This window comes from Myripristis murdjan, chromosome 3 (assembly GCF_902150065.1).
Source record: "Myripristis murdjan chromosome 3, fMyrMur1.1, whole genome shotgun sequence".
Classification (NCBI taxonomy): Eukaryota; Metazoa; Chordata; class Actinopteri; order Holocentriformes; family Holocentridae; genus Myripristis; species Myripristis murdjan.
The window spans coordinates 18,560,863-18,580,615 of NC_043982.1; the positions used below are offsets into that span (position 1 = coordinate 18,560,863).

At 41.8% G+C, this 19,753-nt stretch overlaps 1 protein-coding gene across 2 annotated transcripts in view; it reads left to right on the plus strand.

Moving 5' to 3' along the window:
• Nucleotides 1-19,753, plus strand: part of LOC115357040 (insulin-like growth factor 1 receptor) — a 79,810-nt gene that overhangs the window by 39,931 nt on the left and 20,126 nt on the right. For both annotated transcript variants that reach the window (XM_030048377.1, XM_030048378.1), the window contains exons 3-9: nucleotides 10,491-10,794; nucleotides 11,550-11,686; nucleotides 13,747-13,891; nucleotides 15,437-15,645; nucleotides 16,874-17,000; nucleotides 17,498-17,733; nucleotides 19,090-19,257. In XM_030048377.1, the coding sequence (XP_029904237.1) occupies nucleotides 10,491-10,794; nucleotides 11,550-11,686; nucleotides 13,747-13,891; nucleotides 15,437-15,645; nucleotides 16,874-17,000; nucleotides 17,498-17,733; nucleotides 19,090-19,257 (1,326 nt within the window). The remainder of the gene's footprint in view (nucleotides 1-10,490; nucleotides 10,795-11,549; nucleotides 11,687-13,746; nucleotides 13,892-15,436; nucleotides 15,646-16,873; nucleotides 17,001-17,497; nucleotides 17,734-19,089; nucleotides 19,258-19,753) is intronic.

Sequence of the window (19,753 nt, forward strand, 5' to 3'; positions counted from 1 at the left end):
TGATGGAGCAGCAGGCTAATGAGATGAGTGATGAAAGAAAGATGGCAGCAAGTTTGGACATGTAACTCCCAGGCAGGAAACCCCCCCTCACCCCCCGGTCCTCCCTGAGGAGCTGAAGCCGTACTGATGTGATTTTATGAATGAGAGAGAGGAAGGGAGGGAAGGAGGAGGTCAGGCTGAGTTGGGGTTGTTGTGCTTGTGTTTTTCCTCTCTGTGCTACTGCACTCTGGTTGGCCTGCTCTGGCCTCAGAATTGCTTTTGATTTGATTTTCACAGCATTGGAAGTTACTGATCCTCAACTACTGTCTGACTGTTGATAGTTTTATAAAGAATCAGCTTTACCTGCTTCATTGTCTGAGTAAATGGCAGTTTTGCATAGTATGAAGAAAATAATAATGTATTTTAGATGCAGACTGTAGTGTTTCTAATGTTTTAATGTTTGTTTTTTTATAATGCTTTATGTTACAAATAATGTTAACAAACAGAAAACACACAACTGGCATTCGTTTGGTTGAATAGAATCTAATGAAACCGTTCTGATCAATATTCTTTCAATCATAACAGACACAGCATGTATTGTTGTTGTGTAGAATTACCCACTGAATTGTTCATTTCCTAGAAATTTCCATGTATCAGCCCAGATACATCAATTTTCCATGTGTCTATTTTGAAGATATTAACAAATAATTTGATTAAGGGTCATGATCATTTTAGCCACAGTGTTGCAGCTCTGCCATAGTGGGCTTGGTAATGACAGAACAAGTCATACAGGAAGTCAAGGGAGTCTGGGGGCCTGTTTTTGGCAGTCTTGGTCACTAGGGTTGCACAGTTAATGGAAAAAACATACCAGTTCCAGTATTTTATTAACGCAGTCTCCCAACTAACTTCCTAAACAAAGTATTCCGATTCCCTGGTCTCTTAAGATGGGTTGAGGAGAAAATCTTTCATTAAATTTCAATTCAGTGAATCCTCAGTTTCCCCACCTTCCCATCACATACATTTAAAGACAAAAATTCTAAAGCCCTAAAAACAATGTAGAAAAAAACATGGCCTGCCACAGGCTGCATACCGTATGCAGAGTGATGAATCGTCCACCTAAATAATGACCACCTTTTCAGGTTGTTTCATTTGTTTAATTTGCTTAATTATCAAGGCCATGCAGCATTTCACAGGAAAAATTAGTAAAATATGAAAAAATAATCAAGACAAGTTGGCATATTTTTTTTTCCTTTCCCCTGTGTGTTAATCATCTTGCGACTTCCCAAAAAATTAGGCCTGTGGGGTCCCAACCCCAAGTTGAGAATTGACTGGCCTAGAAGATGACACCTGGCAATTTGGTAACCCCATGACCTTCATTCTGCCTTAGTCGCTGAGGTGGACTTTTGGGAAAGAAACACCTCTCTCTGCTGTTTTGCTGTGATGTGTGGGTTGTCATGCTCCAACTAGGGCTGTATGTTAGACGGTCTGTGGCTGATAGAGGAGAGCATCTCCGTCATCATTGCTCTCTTCTCTGTGACTTGGTTGATGCATTTCACACCTGGAATGCATAAACACTTCTCCAGTGGGGGATCTGGGTTTGAAATATCATGCTTGTTTTCATTATGAATCATGTGAAGTAGTTTAGGGGTACCCAGAGTGGGGAATGGCAAGCATCAGATGGCCTTGTTGGGGGTCCAAGTCAACAAGAAGAGATTGTTTGTTTCACCAATATTTAACTCTCTAGAATTTAGCCCTGTGAGAGAATGCTTAAGGATGACTAGACCTTTCCACTAACTGTATTGACAAACACATGTAATTCTGTATGAAGTGATGCCTAACAATGTACATTCCCTCTGGTGGTTAACCACCCAGTGCCCACAGCAGATTGTTTTTTTTTTTTTTTTGTATGTTTGGACACTGACCGTCTAGTGTAGCAGTGAGTTACAAATGGGGAGTATAAAATGCAGAAATTCCAAAATGCGATTTTAAATAGTTTCTGACAGATAAAATGTTGACTGTGTGGATGTAAAGCACATTATGAGATATTTTTAAATTTAGGAGTCCTCTTTGCTTACAAAATAGTGAAGCATTTAAGGATTGAATTCCCTTTGTTTATGAAATATTGACTGATGAATTTCCGGTGGCTGGATTTGTAAGGTGTTGAAATGAGAGCCAATACAGATCTCTATCTCTGCTGCTGAAGCCACTCTGTTGTCATCAGTCTAGACGTCTGCCTTTCCCTACTGTTGTTGTGCTGTGCTCATCAGTAGTACAGGCTGTGCCTCTGAAGCCTGGGGCGTCATTCCAGCCTTGTGTCTTTGTGGGCAATCCTGTTCATGTTACCCAAGAGTTGAGGCTAAAGACAAGAATGGAGCAGAAGGACGCTACCTGGCTGGCCTGCCAGGAAAGGAGAGAAAAACAAAGATGTTTGTCCAATCCTCTGGCTACAGTGGACAAAATCCACCAGCCAGCTAGATGTTTATAGTTGAGAAAGACTGTAAGAGGCCACTCACACTGGCAAGTTTGATCCGCGCCCAAGCACGATTGCCCCTAAAATCCGGATTCTTTGACCAGTGTGATCGCTCCGTATCGTGCTTGAATACAGTACACTTCCCCCGCTCTGGCACAGTTGGAAGGGGTGTGCTTCAGCGCGGTACGGGCGCATACACGAGCACATGCACGGTCACGCACGCAGTGCGCGGACGTAAATCATGCAACTTTCCTCCTGCCTCTGCAAAACTGTTTAATGTGCGCAGCGCGATTACTGGCGAATGGCCGCGTTGCGCAATCAGTAATCAATCATGTTGTCTGTGTCATTGTCAGTTGTGCTGCTGCAACCGCGTATTAACAAAAGTCGGTTTATAATGAAAGTACAGCAGTCTGTGTGCGGAGATCCGGCAGACCTGGTGCTGGCCGGCACCGCGTCGGCACCGGCTGGCACTGGCCGCGGCACCGCACGGTGCACGGCCACCCGGTCACCCGGATCTGACAGGTGCCGCTCCGGCTGTCAGTTGGACCTTTCTGAAGAAGGAGGAAGTTACCTCCAAAACTGTCAAGGTAAATAAACATCCCATGTCTGATTAAAAGGAACAAAAACGTTTTTTAGTTAAAAGGAAGACATGATGAATGTATTTGAACTACATTGATTTATAATGACATCGGGCCATGCCTGTGTCGTATTTCAACGTGATGACGTGCACACCGGGGGCAATCGTGCTTGGGCGCGTTTGGGCTTTAGGTAATGTGAGTGCAGGCCAGCCGTGAACTGGGGAGGGGGGGATTTTGGCTTTAGCACGATACGGGCTCAAACTTGCCAATGTGAGTGGGCCCTAAAAGATGGTTGGTTACCTGTAGAGGTGGCTGCTACAGTAGTCTCTACAACAACGAGAAATGTTTCCCACCCTTTGACTGGTGAGTGGTGTGAATTTCCCAGCCTGTCATCCTGCTGGGCTGGCATTTCTGTCTCCCTGGAAGCCCTGTATCAGCTGGCTGACCCACAGCAACGAACTTTGTCCCGCAGCTAAGAGTGCTGAGGAATTACAGAACAGGGAACACTAAACAGCTTTGCCATGCGAACACCAGCAACTCCATAAATCCTTCACTTTGTACAACTAAACTCCAGTTGCCTCTTCTGTAAAAAGTTCAGCTGCAGCCAGTCACATACAGTTGTGTTCAAAATAATAGCAGTGTGTTTAAAAAAGTGAGTAAAGTCCATAATCCTTATAATAGCTTTTATTTCCATACACACAAATGCATTGGGAACACTGCACATTCTATTCCAAATCAAAACATGAAGAAAAATTTATCAAATATGTTATTACTCTACAGAAAGTGAAGAAAAAGGAATATTAGGCTGTTCAAAAAAATAGCAGTGCTTGCTTTTTTTTTTACAAACTCAAACATTTACTGTATAAACTGAAAAATGCTTGAAGATTTAGCTTTCCTGTGAATCACTGAACTAATATTTAGTCGTATAACCATGGTTTCTGAGAAATGCTTCACATCTGTGTTGCATGGAGTCAGCCAGCTTTTGGCACCTGTGAACAGGTATTCCAGCTCAGGACGATTGGACTACATTCTACAATTTCTTGGTTTTGCCTCAGAAACAGCATTTTTGATGTCACCGCACAAGTTTTGTATTGGATTAAGGTCCGGGGATTGGGCTGGTCAGTCCACAACGTTAATCTTGTTGGTCTGGAACCAAGATGCTGCTTGCTTATTGGTGTGTTTGGGGTAGTTGTCTTGTTGAAACACCCATTTCAAGGGCATTTCCTCTTCAGCATAAGGCAACACCTCTTCAAGTATTTTGATGAATTCAAACTGATCCATGATCCCTGGTATGCAATAAATAGGCCCGACACCATAGTATGAGAAACATCCCCATATCATGATGCTGGTGCCACCATGCTTCACTGTCTTCACAGTGTACTGTGGCTTGAATTCAGTGTCTGGGGTCGTCTGACAAACTGTCTGCAGCCCCTAGCCCCAAAAAGAACAATCTTGCTTTCATCAGTCCACAAAATGTCACGCCATTTCCCTTGAGGCCAGTCAATGTGTTCTTTGGCAAATTGTAACCTCTTCAGCACATCGTTTTTGCAACAGTGAGACTTTGCGGGGGCTTCTTGTCCATAGCTTGGCTTCACATAGGCCTCTTCTAATTGTTAGAGTACTCACAGGTAACTTTAGACCTTCTTTGTTCTCCCTGGAGCTGATCATTGGCTGAGTCTTTGCCATTTGGGCTATTCTTCAATCTATTCGAATGGTAGTTTTCCGTTTTCTTCCACGTCTTTCTGGTTTTGGTTGCCATTTTAAAGCATCTGAGATCATTTTAGCTGAGCAGCCTGTCTTTTTCTGCACTTCTTTATATGTTTTTCCCTCTCCAATCAACTTTTTAATCAAAGTACGCTGTTCTTCTGAACAATATCTGGAACGACCCATTCTACTCAGATTTTCAGAGAAATGCACCTTAACCAGCATGTACAACATTTGCTGCCTTTGTCCTTGAATAAGGGCCACCTGTTTGACACCTGTTTTTTCACAGAATGAATGACCTCTCTAATTGAACTCCACACTGCTATTATTTTGAACACGCCCCTTTCAATTAATGATTCAGTTACACAGAATCAGCAGCATGCAAGTCATGACTGTTGGATCTGTTGGTTTTGTATTACTCTACTGCACCTACTAGTAAATTATTTGCCATGTAGGAATATAATTTCTACCAAAAACAGTAATTGATGTGGTTAGTAATGTTGAACTGCTATTATTTTGAACACAACTGTATATGCTTCATGTCCCACATATTACTGCATCACTGTTGGTGCTCCAGCTGTCAGTCAGATAGTCAGTGGGTAACTTATCAGTCCTTTGTCCTGCTGTCGGCCTCAACCTGAACAGTCAGAGCTGCTGCGTAGAGTGAGCATAGACAAGACATATACAGATTAACAGATTATAAAAAAAGATAAAAAGAAACAACTTAATGTATGTATGAATATGATGTAGTAAGGCAGTAATGATGACTACATTTTATATTCAAAACAGTTTTCTTAACCCTTTGAAATGTGAATAAAATGTAATTTTTTATTCTTTTCAAAAATATAGTTTTTTTTTAATCTTCTGTGGACATCTTTTATCTTTTTTTTTATTTTTAGATTTAACTTTTTTCCATTTTTCTATGTAGTTTCTTATTTTTCTTTAACTTTTCTTTTATCATTCCTTTTATTTTATTTTAGACAAGAGTCTGTGCTTTTCAAAAAAGAAATGGTTCAAACCAGCTATTTTGTTTACGTATGTTTGAAAAGAAATTAATTGAATTTTGCCTGCAGGGTTAAATAAAACAAAATCAAAATAAAAGCCTGCTCGTGTACTCCTGAGTTTCAAAGAGTTAAAAGGCAAGACGAGATCAAATTGGGTGACGTGTTGGAGGCTGTGCTGTGAGTTTAGGACTGTAGAGACTAAAGTGTGACTGAGTGATGCTGGCAGGCAGAAAGGTGGTTAGCAGGCAGACAGGCTGGTAGCAGGCGGCAGACAGGCTGAATCTGCTGTCTCAGGTAAGTTCCCACAGTGGAGGTTGTGGCAGTAGATAAATACATGCAGGGTAATGAGGGCAAGTTAGGATTCAGCTCCACCACCACATAACCCCTCCGCTAGTTCTGGCCTCCATTGCCGGGCAGGACACTTCATGCTCACCATCTACACTCACCATACAGTCTGAAGGATGGTTATCTTTAGCAACCTGATTTACCAAACACCAACTATTTTACCACCCAATTAGATGTGTAGAGGACACTTAATTATAGTCTGCAACCCCAAGTTGACTTTCACTAAGCCATAGTTTACCCTCATGGATCATATTATGAAAATACAGTTTGGTTGTGTTTGGTATTAAATTGTTTAGATGAGCATATTTGAGCACTGGCAAGTATATTCAAAGTGTTAAGATCAAACTGCAATGTTAAAATACTCTCTTTTTGTTTTTTGTATCTAGTAAATAAAATCATAGCGAAAATAATCTATTTCTCATTTTGCTGAGGATGGCCTGGAAGACCCTCGAGGACCTTTCAGGGTCCCCGGAGCCCACTTTGAAAACCTCTCTTTTACAGTATAATAATTGTTGGTTACTTGTGGAGTGGAATAACTTGCACCCTCAGAAATGGATTTATAATCATAGTTATTGGGGCTACAGCTAACTATAGTCAATGTCATTGTTCTGATCTTTTTTCTGACTAATTCATTGATTAATAATATACTATTAATAAGTCAGCCTGTGTACTTTTTAGCTCTCAGCTACTCTGTTATTTATAGCACATTAACATCCTCTACAGGGTTTCTACAAATTTAACGTTTCCTTTATTTTCATATTGATAAAACACACGAAATGATAATATAATAACTATAAAATATTGTGAATAACAACCCCAAAAGATGAGATGCAGATTCCTTAGGCATGCAGGTTAGGTGAAAATCTAACGAGCATTTCCTACCTCAAAACAGGTGAATGAAAGGAAAATTCTAGATTAAACCATTCCAAACTCAGCCCATGGTTTTAACTGTAAAATTTTTCATAGCCACATTAAAACGTGACTGCTGAAACTGTAACTGTTTTTTTTTTTTTTTTTTTTTTTTTTAAGATGAATGCCTTCATCAAGTGACGTGATTTATTGTTCTGGTGTGGTGAAGCTGCATTCCCTACAGCAGCAGCAGGTTGTGTTTTCAGTTTGGCTCCCCCTGCTGGTAGCCCAGCCAACTCTGTGTGTGTGTGTGTGTGTGTGTGTGTGTGTGTGTGTCTGTGTGTGTGTGTGTGTGTGTGTGTTGTTTGCTTTGGAAAAGACTTGAATCATTACTATTTGATGACTTTCACTTACTCCCTCTCTACCTCATTTCTCTTAATCGTCATTCTCTTCCTCATCCTTCTCTTCCTCTTCCTCTGCCTCATCCCCTCCGTCAGCTCTCCTCTTTCTCCACCACCTCCTGCTTTTCCTTTTCCACCTCTTCCTGTACTTTCTCTTCCTTCACCAGCTCCATGTCTCCCTCCTATTCTTCATCATCCCCCTCGTCCTCTCCTTCTTGCACGCTCCCCATACTGCAGCACTCAATCCACCCCTCTGTAAAAATGTAGTAAAGAGATCAGTTTGAGTAAAAGCTGGCATCCGTTATTTAGCTGATGTCCAGTAAATGTATTGGATCCCCATCCCACCGTCAGCCCTCTACGCTCAGGCGGTGTGATGTGGCTTTGGCCTTTTCTCTGAGAGTCCGCCGCATCCTTAAGCCAACTGCCCTGGCAGAGATGAACTCTGTAATCTGGCCTGCCACTCTGCAGCTTTCTACAGGCCTGAGGCTGCACATTAACATCGCAAAATTACAACTTCACAACACAGACCCCACCACCACCACCGTCACCACCCCACCCCTCCGCTCTCTGTTCCAGAGGTCAGAGGGCGTGATGGGGAGGAGCACAGAAAGAACATTCTGTGCCAGAGAAATGCAGCCCTGTTTCCCTCCTGCTTCAGCCCGATAGCAGACTGAATGTCATGGTCAGTTTGTTGAATGGCTGATGGCACCATATAATGTGAAGGCTCTGATTGGCTGCTCTGGAAGCAGGGGATAGGCTGGAAGATCGTCTCAGGGTTACCACCTGATGCTCCATTCATATCATATGGGAAAGAGAGCAGATTTGTCCAACTTATTGAACACTGATGTCACCAGCAAGGAAGTAGCTGTTGTAAATTAATCATATGAACAATTTTCATAAAGAGTCATTTTGTGATCATAGCTCTTGAAAATGCCATAATAGGGTTATAATGCAATAATATTTCCAAATGATGTGAATGCAGTCTTAGTCCCCTTGCTGTGACCCAGAAGTCATCCTGGAGGATACCAAGTAGGCTTTTGAGGCTTTCTCCTCTGCTCTTCCAGCAGTATTCACTGAGTCACACATTCTCTATGAAACTGTGTTTCAACTTGTCATAGTGTCCCATCCAATCCCTCCTACTAGGGAACAAAGGGATGCCTTTGACTCTACCTCAGCTCTTTGCAAACTAATACTTTCCCCCCTCTTTTTTGGTGCATTCCAGTTTTATTGGTATAAATCACAACACATTAGCATAAACATTTCAAATGCAATTTGACCTGATGCGTTCCTGAACCCGTCCGTAAGAGCAGTATCGATTATCATTATTGTTGTTATGAAGGAATTAAAACTTATTCTGCAGCTGAATAATGCCCGTCTCTTTGGATTGATAACTTAAACATGAATATAGACTAAGCAGAGGACTTCCAGTAATCTCTTCTGGTCCGGCTTCTTCAGTGTGTCTGAACAAGCTGTACAACATGTAGAAACATGTTGTGGGGTTTTGTCACTTGACTTCCTGTAAACAACCCCTAACTCTTCCCCCACCCCCTGTAGTTCTGTGTTTTGTTTGTGTTAAAAAGTGTGGCCTCGGGCTAATCGACTTTCAGCACCAGCTCAAGTGGGTGGCATCATCCAAACCATCGTCTCTATTCATGCAGGTGTTTGCGGTTCAGATATGTTGTTGCTACACTTGACCCTTTATTGGCATTACAGAAAACTCATATTTTCAGGCATTGGTCTACTTGTTTAAAAGTGTTTCCACATTAATTTGTATTCTGCTTTGTGGTTGACAGTAAAGCTGTTGTCGAGGACGGGGATGTTGCTGTTTGTGGATTTAGTCAGTTTGAGCCAATTAGCTGTTTCTAAAGTGCATTACATTGTTTCTAGATTATTGTTTGTAGATGCCTTACATGTACCATATGAATATTGGTGTTTTCTACTGCAGTAGCTTGTGTTCCTAATTTTTGTGTGCTGTGTGATAATTGGCTTCTGAGAGACAACACATTTTACAGACAGTTTATCAGACTGGTAGAGATTTCTTACAGTTGGAGCCAGAAACCTCCTGATAGCCCTGAGTGGGAGAAAAACATTTCTTCCCTCAGTAGACAAACATAATAGCAGTAGTGTAGATTAGTGGTTTTCAGTCATGGTACAGGGAGGCCAGTGGTCTTCAACCAAACACTGCAGCAGCTCGTGAACATTTAGTCCCTGTTCTCTGGTTAAAGGTTTGTCAGTTTGTGAGATGAGCTGCTGGAGTGTTTGGTTATAGACTCTTGGCCGCCATGCTACATGATTAAAAAAAAAAATCACTGGTGTAGAGGGCAGGGCTACTATAAGGCAGAGCTCCATCCCACACATAGGCCTGTCCTGTGTTACAAACAGTGTTTCCTTTCTGGAGCTCCTGAATCAGTTTTTCCTGTCGTATGTTACAATAGATTCTTATTTAGAAGGACAGCACAGCAACTGGATAAAGTTTTGTAGCAGAGCTTATTGGAAAACCCGGAATGGAGTCGTGTTTGTGATTGCTAGTCATGAATACACCGAACACAACCGCACCAAAGGCTCAGCATCAGGCAGCAGCTCCTTTCAGATCATGTTTAGTATGGGTTTGTTTGCTGCTTGTTCTTTTGGACAAATAAAAACATCCAAACAACTTAAGTAGTTTGCTGGATTTTCAGTTGTAGTGGCAGGCCTTCCTGCAGAGCATTCTAGGATGTAAGCAGCCTGCATGCCTTCCTCATGAAAGCTTGTTTTTGGTCTTTTACAAGCTCTAATTGTGTGTGTGTGTGTGTGTGTGTGTGTAAGGGGGCTGGGGGGCAGGGAGGGTCTGTGTGTGTCCACATTCACCCCCCAGTAAATGCAAATCATTTGTTTAGGACTGTATCCAACAGCATCATGCCAGGGGCTAATTCAGGCTCAAGACTGCCGAGTTGTATTTGTCTGCTTCTCTCTGAGTTGTGAGAAAATGAGGGAATGCCCCTTTATTCTGCGGAAAAGATAAACAGTGTTGACTGCTACATGTGGACTTGTAGTCATAAGAACAGTAACATACAGGCAGGTGTGATGTGTATTTTTTATATATTGTATGGTGCAGTAATTTTACCTCTTGATGCCCATTAAAAAAGAGAAATCTCAAAACAAACTGTTCTGTCTTTTTCAGAATGCCCAGAGAAGTGTGCACATAGAGCGTGCACAGCAGACGGTGAGTGCTGCCACCCTCAGTGTCTGGGCAGCTGCACAGTTCCTGGTAGTGACACCGCATGTGCAGCGTGCCTGCATTACTACCACCAGGGGCGCTGCGTGGCCGATTGCCCTGCTGGCACCTACAGGTTTGAGGGATGGCGCTGCATCAGTGGCGAGCTCTGTTCCAAGGTCCACCTCCCTGACTTTGACAGCTTTGTCATCCACGGCGGCGAGTGCATGCCCGACTGCCCATCTGGATACACCCGCACTGTACCTAACAGGTGAGCTGCAGGCTGCAGACCACCCTGGGGTGCCAGGCTGATGTGGAACCACTAGAGGAAGCTACACAGAATTCCTGCTCACATGACTGTGGATTCAATTGAGTCCCTGCTTTCAGTTTCCATTATGAAATGTCGCAGCCAAAACTGAAAAAATAAATCGGATCAAATTTCATGAAGTGTCCCTTAAACGTTTTTAATCTTAAACATTATCTAACTATGTCCAGATTGCTGTTAAAATATGAGAAATACTGGCAAATTTGAGGTTTTTTCTCCTATCAGTTAACTGACATGGTTCAGATTATAACGTAATAGAGAATATTGAAAGACACTCGGGTGGAGCAAGATGCTGGTGCTCACCTGTGCACTGTCCTACAAGCAGTAACAACTTTGAGCCATGCTGGTTGTAAGCCTTGCAAAAAGATGAGATGATGTCAACAAAAACTCTCATCAAAAGATTTTATATGTCCATTATTGATGGGAAAGGGCAAAAAAGACTAATAAAATTTTGATTTCTCTCTGCCATGTAAAGCATAACAGGCTTTTAGCCATGTTTGATAAATAAAGCTCTTACTACAACCTCTTAGTCCTTTGGTATACATACTATTACAGCCTTAATATGGATGAAAGAACTGAAATAAGTTTTAAGTCAAAGTTTTTATCCATCTTTACATTTAGTGTACCTAAACCAAAGGAACTATGCAAATCTGCTCTCTCTCACACGCTTGCTCTGTCTCCCTGTCTCTCTGTCTCTCCAGTATGTTCTGCACAGCCTGTGATGGTCTATGTGATAAGGTTTGTGAGGAGAAGGTCATCGACTCCGTGGATGCTGCCCAGTCTCTCAAAGGCTGCACTGTTATCAAAGGCAACCTGCATATCAACATCCGCAGAGGCCGTGAGTACTACAGTACTGCAATACTTCTGCATGGCAAAGCTGTACTCTCTCTCTCATTTCTCCCTAGAAGTTCCCAGCTGGTCAGGAGAAAAGGCCTGAAAAGGCCTGATACTGTTTTAGTGAGCTATGACTGATGACATCAGCAGTACCCTAAAGCACAATCCCAGTGGTCCCTTTCTGGGAATGTCAGCTGTAAACTCCACATTTTCTGTATTTAAAAAAAAAAAAAAAAAAAAAAAAAAAAACATTATTTCAGCACAGACAGTAAAATACTCACTGGGTTTTGACAAAGTTTTGTGTAGAGCTGAACCAAAAATCAAAGTATGCGTGTGTGTTTTCCCTAATTATGTTTATACATTTATAAATCATAATTAAAAAAAAAATATGATACTCCTGGGGCTGTTATCTCATCTGTTAAGATAGGTTCGGGATAAAGCAAACAATAGATCACCGCAGGGAAGTTTTGGTATCTCGGTCCAGACACGTCTTGTATACGTGCACATGCATGACTACCATGCATGCAAACAAACTCTACATACATTAGCTTAGCTGCAGTTCCCTTCCTCAGTACATCAGTATCAGAGCCACATGCGCAAGCAACTTGGATGAGATACTGAATCTCAGGTGGGTGCTGTTTGTGCTGTTCAGTGTTCAGTTGTTTTTTTTGTTTTTTTGTTTTTTTATGTCCACCCACTCTAAAAAGTTGCATTCACAAGCTTTAAATAAAACAGTTCTGTGCTTTTGCCAGCACAACAAGGCCCTAAATCACTAGCTAGACTCTTCTGTTCTGTGGTTCCTCGGTGGTGGAACAAGCTACCAAACTCTACTTGATTCGCAGAGTTCCTCTCAATCTTTATGAAAAGGCTAAAACCCCAGCTCTTTAGCGAACATCTTCTCACCTAACAGATTGGGTAATCAAAAAAAATAAATAAAAACAGAAATTCTGCCTCTGAACCTTTTTACTTCCTCTATGTACTTTAAGTATGCATTCCCCCCTTGTACTGCCTTGTAGCTCCTCTGTCCTTTGGACCAGAACCAGAGCTTTATTGCACTTAATGTTGTTGCTCTCTCTTGAATAGATCTTTGCTTGTGGTATATAAAAACCTCATATGTACATCACTTTGTATAAAAAGCATCTGCCAAATGTTAATCGGAATTGTACTTGTAATTGCCTTTTGCATCTTTTGTCAAAATCTTGACTATACTAACTACTGTAGACATTCTTCATTAAATCAAATCTCTCAATATTGCCAGTAACCCAGTATTGTATCATTATTAAATGTTCAAGCCAAAATTATGGCATACAGTCATACGCAGTTACATGAGCTGCTCTTCTCTGCAATACCTCTGAATTCCCAATGCACTGGAGCCCAAAGCATCTCTGCATTCCTTTGAAAAGTTTTGCTACCAAACAGGACAACATGTTCAAAGGACAGTGGTGATCGATTTAGACCAGGGCTTCCAGCCCATGTCTGGAATTGCAGCAATATTGTGAATCATTTCCAGGTGTTTTCCCAGCACAAGAAAAAGACTGTAGTAAAATACTAGTGTTCAGTCCTTGTACTGTACATTCATAAATGTGTATCTGTAGGAGTAGGAGGCCAGAGAGGAAGGAGGGGAGGGGGAAGAGGAGGAAAGAAAATGAAGCGAAGGGAAAACGAGGGAAGATATAGCCTGAGAGGCCTCTTCTCTCACTCTTCTCCTATAATAGGAGAGGAGTGAGAGAAGAGGTCTCAGAGCCATGTAGCTTTCTATTTTATGATTTATTCAGGGGGGTTTCCCGTAAAACATATAAATGAAAATCTCAACTCTAAACATAAATTATACGCAGCATGGTGTATAGTCATAAATCCACAATTCCACAAGTCTAGCAAAAACACAGAGACACAATCGCAAGAAAAGTAAATAATAAACGCCTAAGTACATTAATATATCATAGAGAGAGAGAAGAAAAAATAAGACAGAATAATAATAGGACTACAGGGCTGTTGACACAGTGCTGACCTGTCCTGTGTGTGTGTGTGTGTGTGTGTGTGCGTGTGTGCACGTGTGAAATGTAGACAACATGGTGGCAGAGCTGGAGAGTTTCACAGGTTTGATCCAGCGGGTGACAGGATTCGTCCAGATTCGACACTCCCCCACTCTGGGCTCCCTGGCCTTCCTCCGCAGCCTGAGATACATTGATGGAGAGGACCTTCTTGATGAGTAGGAACACACGCACACTCATACTAACACACTCACACTTTCAAGCAAATGCATGCACAATATCAGTGTTTGTCAGTCCCAGAAACTCACAGTGGCTACACTTCTATCAGGTTAGTTTGTGTGTGCGAGCCGACCTCAGTTCTATTCTATTTTACTCTACCAGGTCATCTTCAGCTGTGTCGGATTCTCCGGAATAGTATTCTGTTCAGGTCTACTGAATAGTGTGCAGCTGTATAGTCTGTCAGCTTTCAGTAAGCCAGACGCACTTGTGATATTTTCTGAGAGAAGTTTTTTGTTGTTGTTTATCAACTCTGTAAGCATTCAGCACATGTCTACATATTTACTTGTATCTCATCTGCTCTGTACTCCAAACATGAGAAGGACAGAACTTGCCCCATAGATTCCTCCCTGTCATTTGTGTGTTGCCTGGTGCAGCGAGAATTGCTGAGGAATAGCGCAAAACAAAGACATGTAGACATGAGGCAGCAGGATGGAAGGAAATGGCAAAGACCCAATTCATCAGCTCGTCATGTGCCACATTTGACTGTCACGTTACAGACTGGCAAATGGTTTGTGTTATGTTTTTATAGAGGATAAAATAAAGCAACAACTTCCCTACCATTTCCTATTACAGTAGAGGGAGCACGTTCACTCAAAAAATAGCCACCTTTTCTGCCAATTTTTTTTTCAGGTAAGCTAACTCAGTGTGACTGGAGAACAACAGTTTTAAGAGGAAAGCAAATGGATGGATGGGGATGGGATGCAGTTTTTGGATATAAAAAAAAAATAAAAATCTCAATATATTGTTGCTTATTACCACACCTTGATAAATGATCTTGTTTGTGGAACTGTTTTATAAAAGCAATATCACACTTGAGGATGTGCTGTTATACTGAGTATCAGTATACTGTTATACTGATGTACAATATAACAGCGCTCCCTCTCATGTGATATTGCATAAATAACCTTCACCGGTTCAGGGAAAGGTTTTCAAAGATGGTTCTCAGGGTCATAAAGAGCCCTTCACTGCCTCTCTCTCCTCCTTCTCCCTGAGATTGGAATTCTGAGGAATGTTACTGTCCCAAGGCCTACATTCCAGACATTCTTGTCTAGATGCAACCAAACAAGCTAAAACCACAAGAATCCCCCCTCCTTTCTGTTCCTTTCTTCTCTTTTCCACTCATCTTAGACAGGAACAATAGAATCAGATTCTGTAATTTATTTTGTGGTGATGTTGAAGACTAACGTTAACACAATCAGTTACTGCTTAACTTGATCCAGGTCATTTGAATCCATCCCCCCTAGTCACTCTGACTGGAGAGCATGGAGTTTTGCTGGGAGAATAGCACTCTACTGCCAAGTCATATTCAGTTAGCATAGGACCCACAGATATGAACGCTGGCTCTCAGGATGGCATGATACAACACAACACAACACATCATTATAATAAATAGATGCACAAAACATATAAAACATGAAATAAAAAGCAATAAATTTAATTATGTATTCATCAATTTGTCTGTCCTGTCTGTCTCTCTCCTCTAGTATGTATGCCTTCTCAGCGTTTGACAACCAGCAGCTGCAGTATCTTTGGGACTGGAAGCAGCACAATCTGACCATCAAGACGGGGAAGCTGTTCTTTAGAGCCAACCCAAAGCTCTGCATGTCTGAGATCCGCAAGATGTGGCAGAAGACTGGCATCCAGGAACGTTTTGACGAGACCGAATTCCAAAACAACGGTCACAGGGCCAGCTGTAAGGGTCAAATGCGAATCAGATCACAATACATGTGCAGGGATTAGTCTTAGTGACATCAGTGTTGTGTCATGTCGTCTCACCTTCTCTAGGCCCATGTTTGTCTGTTAAAGTTCCTGAAGTCCTGTGTCATTATGTATGTCAGTATGCTGTTCAGACAATACTCATGATATTTAACCTGATGACATATTCATTTTATTAAATATACAAAAGTTTTTTTGTTTTTTTTTTCAGTAAGGCGGGCAAATCCAAGACACCATTACATAATTCAAATGTTAATTAAGTCATTGGCTGCCATTGACGTCTATAGACGTCAATTCAAATCCAAACGTTAACTGCCAAAAATGGCATGCGACGTTAATTAGACTTTTCAATGGGGCGGGCTAGGAGGGGGCCGGCGAAGTTTGTGCTCGAATCTGCATCAGAAAGGATCAAAACGATAGAGAGAAGGCAGAGAGGAGAGAGAGAAAAATGTTGCAATGTCGCAAGTTTAGGCAGCTTACACTAGAACAGAGTGTGTGTCACTGGGATTCTAGTAGGAAGACGGGAGCAAACGTGAGAAAGGATTCTTCGAATTCCAGTGACTCCGATGGTTACCATGGAGACGAGCGACCTAGGCAAGTTGCGCTAGCCGCGGAGGCTAATGTTGCGTTCAGGCGCCGTCTAAAAAAAAAAAAAAAAAAAAAAGAAAACTGACCACCAATCCCGGCTTTGTCATAGCTCACGGCAATCTAGTCGCGTTTCACCGCAGCCCAGCCCTGTTTACATAATTATTCTGTGAATAGTTGAGTTGTCTGAAAATGGCTGGCAGCCAATGAGTTAATAAGTTTCCATGGTGTCAAAGATTCACATTGATTGTAAATATAAAATTGGGAGGAGGGATCTTGATCTTTGCCCCACAATAGTTGGAATTAATGAAAGGCATGAAATTAGGTGAAATCCAGATTTTGAATCAGTTGCTCCATGGAGCAGCTCGGTTTATTGTACTCTGAGTGAGGTGATATGATAAGCCACTCTACGGCATCAGATTTTGAGGTCATTCTGAGTTATTTTACAATGCTATTGGAGAAGTTAAAGTATGGAAGAGTACCATCACTTGTACTTATCTGTCCCAAGTGGCTGGTTTTCAACCTCATCACCACAAATACTTCCTGACGATTTATCACACTTTATCGTATTAACATGCCTTTGTTTAAATTTGGCCGCAACCTCCTGCTGTCTTCTCTAGGTGAAAGCACTATCCTGAAGTTCAAGTCGAACAGCACCAGCAGTACCAGGATCAAACTAACATGGCAGCGCTACCGACCCTCTGACTACAGAGACCTCATCAGTTTCATCGTCTACTACAAGGAGGCGTAAGTTCCCTCAAAGTAGTTCACCTTCTCTGGCCCTAGACCACCTTTTTCATGCATGGCCCACAGCCTAGCCTTAGCCTTAGCCTTTACATTCCTCTAATACCAGCATAGATGAGACTGATTCAGACTGTGTCCGTGGATGGGATTGCTCGTGGTAGTGATAGGAACTGGAACACATGGTCAGCTTTGAGTAGCAAAAATGACATAAACAAGCATTCAAACAGCAATTTTGGGTTACATGCCTTGCTGAAGTGTACAACAGGCCCTGAAATTACCACCTAAATTTAAATATGCGTAATTCTGATTGTAGATGAAAAGTTACTTTTACTTCACCAGCCATAATTTTGGGTCTTCTTTACTATTCTCAACATGTGGTTTGCTGGTAAAATAGTTAAGGTTGCAGGTGGATTTTGGGGATGAACAAGACACCATGCTCAGTGGAAACGACAACTGTTTCTGTGGCCTCCCTAAATTATGGCACTAACCTCCCTCCTCAGGCCTTTTCAGAACATCACAGAGTTTGAGGGACAGGACGGTTGTGGCTCGAACAGCTGGAACATGGTGGATGTGGAGCTAAGTCAGGACAAGGACTCAGACCCTGGGGTTCTACTGTCCAACCTGAAGCCCTGGACGCAGTACGCCATCTTTGTTAAGGCTATCACACTCATGGTGGAGGACAAGCATGTACCGAGTGCCAAGAGCAAGGTGGTCTACATCCGCACCAGCCCTGCAGGTACACATGACTTCTGATGAGTTCTCTGCTTTCCATACATTCCCTATTTATAATATACTCTTATCCAGAAAGACCCAGGACCTCATTTTTTCTCATAGAATTAGTGGGTGCTAAAACATTTTCATTAAGTCGTTAAGCATTAAGACTTGTCATTGGTGCAGGACAATCTTCTTGACAAGTCCAGTTTTGTCATTGGTTTTTAATACCCTAAAAGTGTGTGCACACATTCAAGGCTTAAGTAAATTCAGGCCTTAGCCTGAAGTCAACAATGGAATAAGACATAATTACACTGATCGTCAATAGTAAGTAACCGGTAGAAGAGAGGTCACTGGTCACACTGGGGCCAGTGTCAGGCCTGCGACCTGACAATAGATGATGAACTGTGACTCATGGAAAGATCATAGACAGAATTAAGAACTATGAATAGAGGTAGAGGGGATTTAAAAAAAAAAAAAAAAAATCTAAGTAGTGAGGGACAACACTTGAGAATTTAAATCATTCAGTAGGAAAATCAGGGTCACACATCGACAGAGGCTCAGGCCAAAAAAATGCCCACAGACTTTAAAAATGAGTGGGCAAAAACACCCCAGTAAGAGTACCTTTTTTTTTTTTTTCCCAACTCATTCGCATTTTTTCATTGTGTTGTGTTTGGTGTTATATTATGTTCTGATTTGTTTGGGAACCTCAAAACCAGATCTTGAAGTGGTTTAGGATCACAATGTGATGGGATTCCTATGTAGCCTAAATGCAATTCAAACACAATGTAAAGAGATGGAGAGATTAAAAAATTTAAGTAAATCCAGCTATGATGTAAAGAGATACATAGAAAGGCAGCTGTAATTGAATGCAGCTACAGTATAAAGTTGTGTTGGAGAGAGAGACAGACAGCTTTAAATGAGTCCAGCTGCAGTGTAAAGTCATAGAAGGGGAAACAGAATTTTTAAAAATCCATAGCAGCGATTTCCAGGTCACGTGTGGACAGGACACACATTGCTTTGATCTCAGAAAATTATGCCTTTGAGGTATTGGTTAGTAAGGTTTCCCTCCAGCTGGAAGGCCTGGGTTTAGTCTACAGTGTTGTAAAACCTGCTGAAGAGTCATTCAGCAAGATGCCCAACTCTGGCCTGCTGCACTGATGGGTTAAATTTGTGACATCCAAAAAAAAAAATCTGAATCAGATCCCGAAAATCTGGTGTAATTGGGGCCACATTGTGATGACAGTAAAATTGTAATAAATAATTTCTCTGTCTCTCTCTGTCTTTCTGTCTGTCTGTCTGTCTGTCTGTCTCTCTCTTTCGCCCCCCCCCCCTCTCTCTCTCTCTCCCTCTCTCTCTCTCTCGTTCCCTCTCACCCCAGCTCCCTCCATGCCACTGGATGTGCGGGCCTATTCTAACTCGTCAACCCAGTTGGTGGTGCGTTGGTCGCCCCCTGTGTCACCCAATGGAAACCAGACCTACTACCTGGTGAGATGGCAGCAACAAGCCGAAGACCGAGAGCTGTACCAGCACAATTACTGCTCTAAAGGTATTCAAACAATCAGTGTTTCCCAGTTTTTTTCTTGTTTTATTTATTTATTCATTTACTTACTTATTTATATTTCCTTGGCTTAGACAGCATTGCTCCCTGACAGAACATAATGTAATGCAATATCATTTCCTACCAGTCATATAATCTATATATGTATCGTGCATTGGGACTTGTGTGTGTATATTTGTATCAGCATGGTAGAAGTCACCAAGCCAGAGGAAATGCAGTAAGATGGTAAAGACCACTATAATGATCACATCAATAATAATGGCAATACAGTATATTGAACAAATCTGCACTGCTCACAGCTGTACATGAAAGCTATGATTTCACCCATTTTAAATAATGAAAAAATAATGATCATTTTGTTGCAGTCAGTGCCAACATTGTGGCAGGCCTCGACAGAGTTATCTATGTGTGATGTGTGGGAAACACTGCAAGCTATCTGCATGGTGCAGTTTACTCCCAGTGGTTCACAGCAGTGCATACAGAC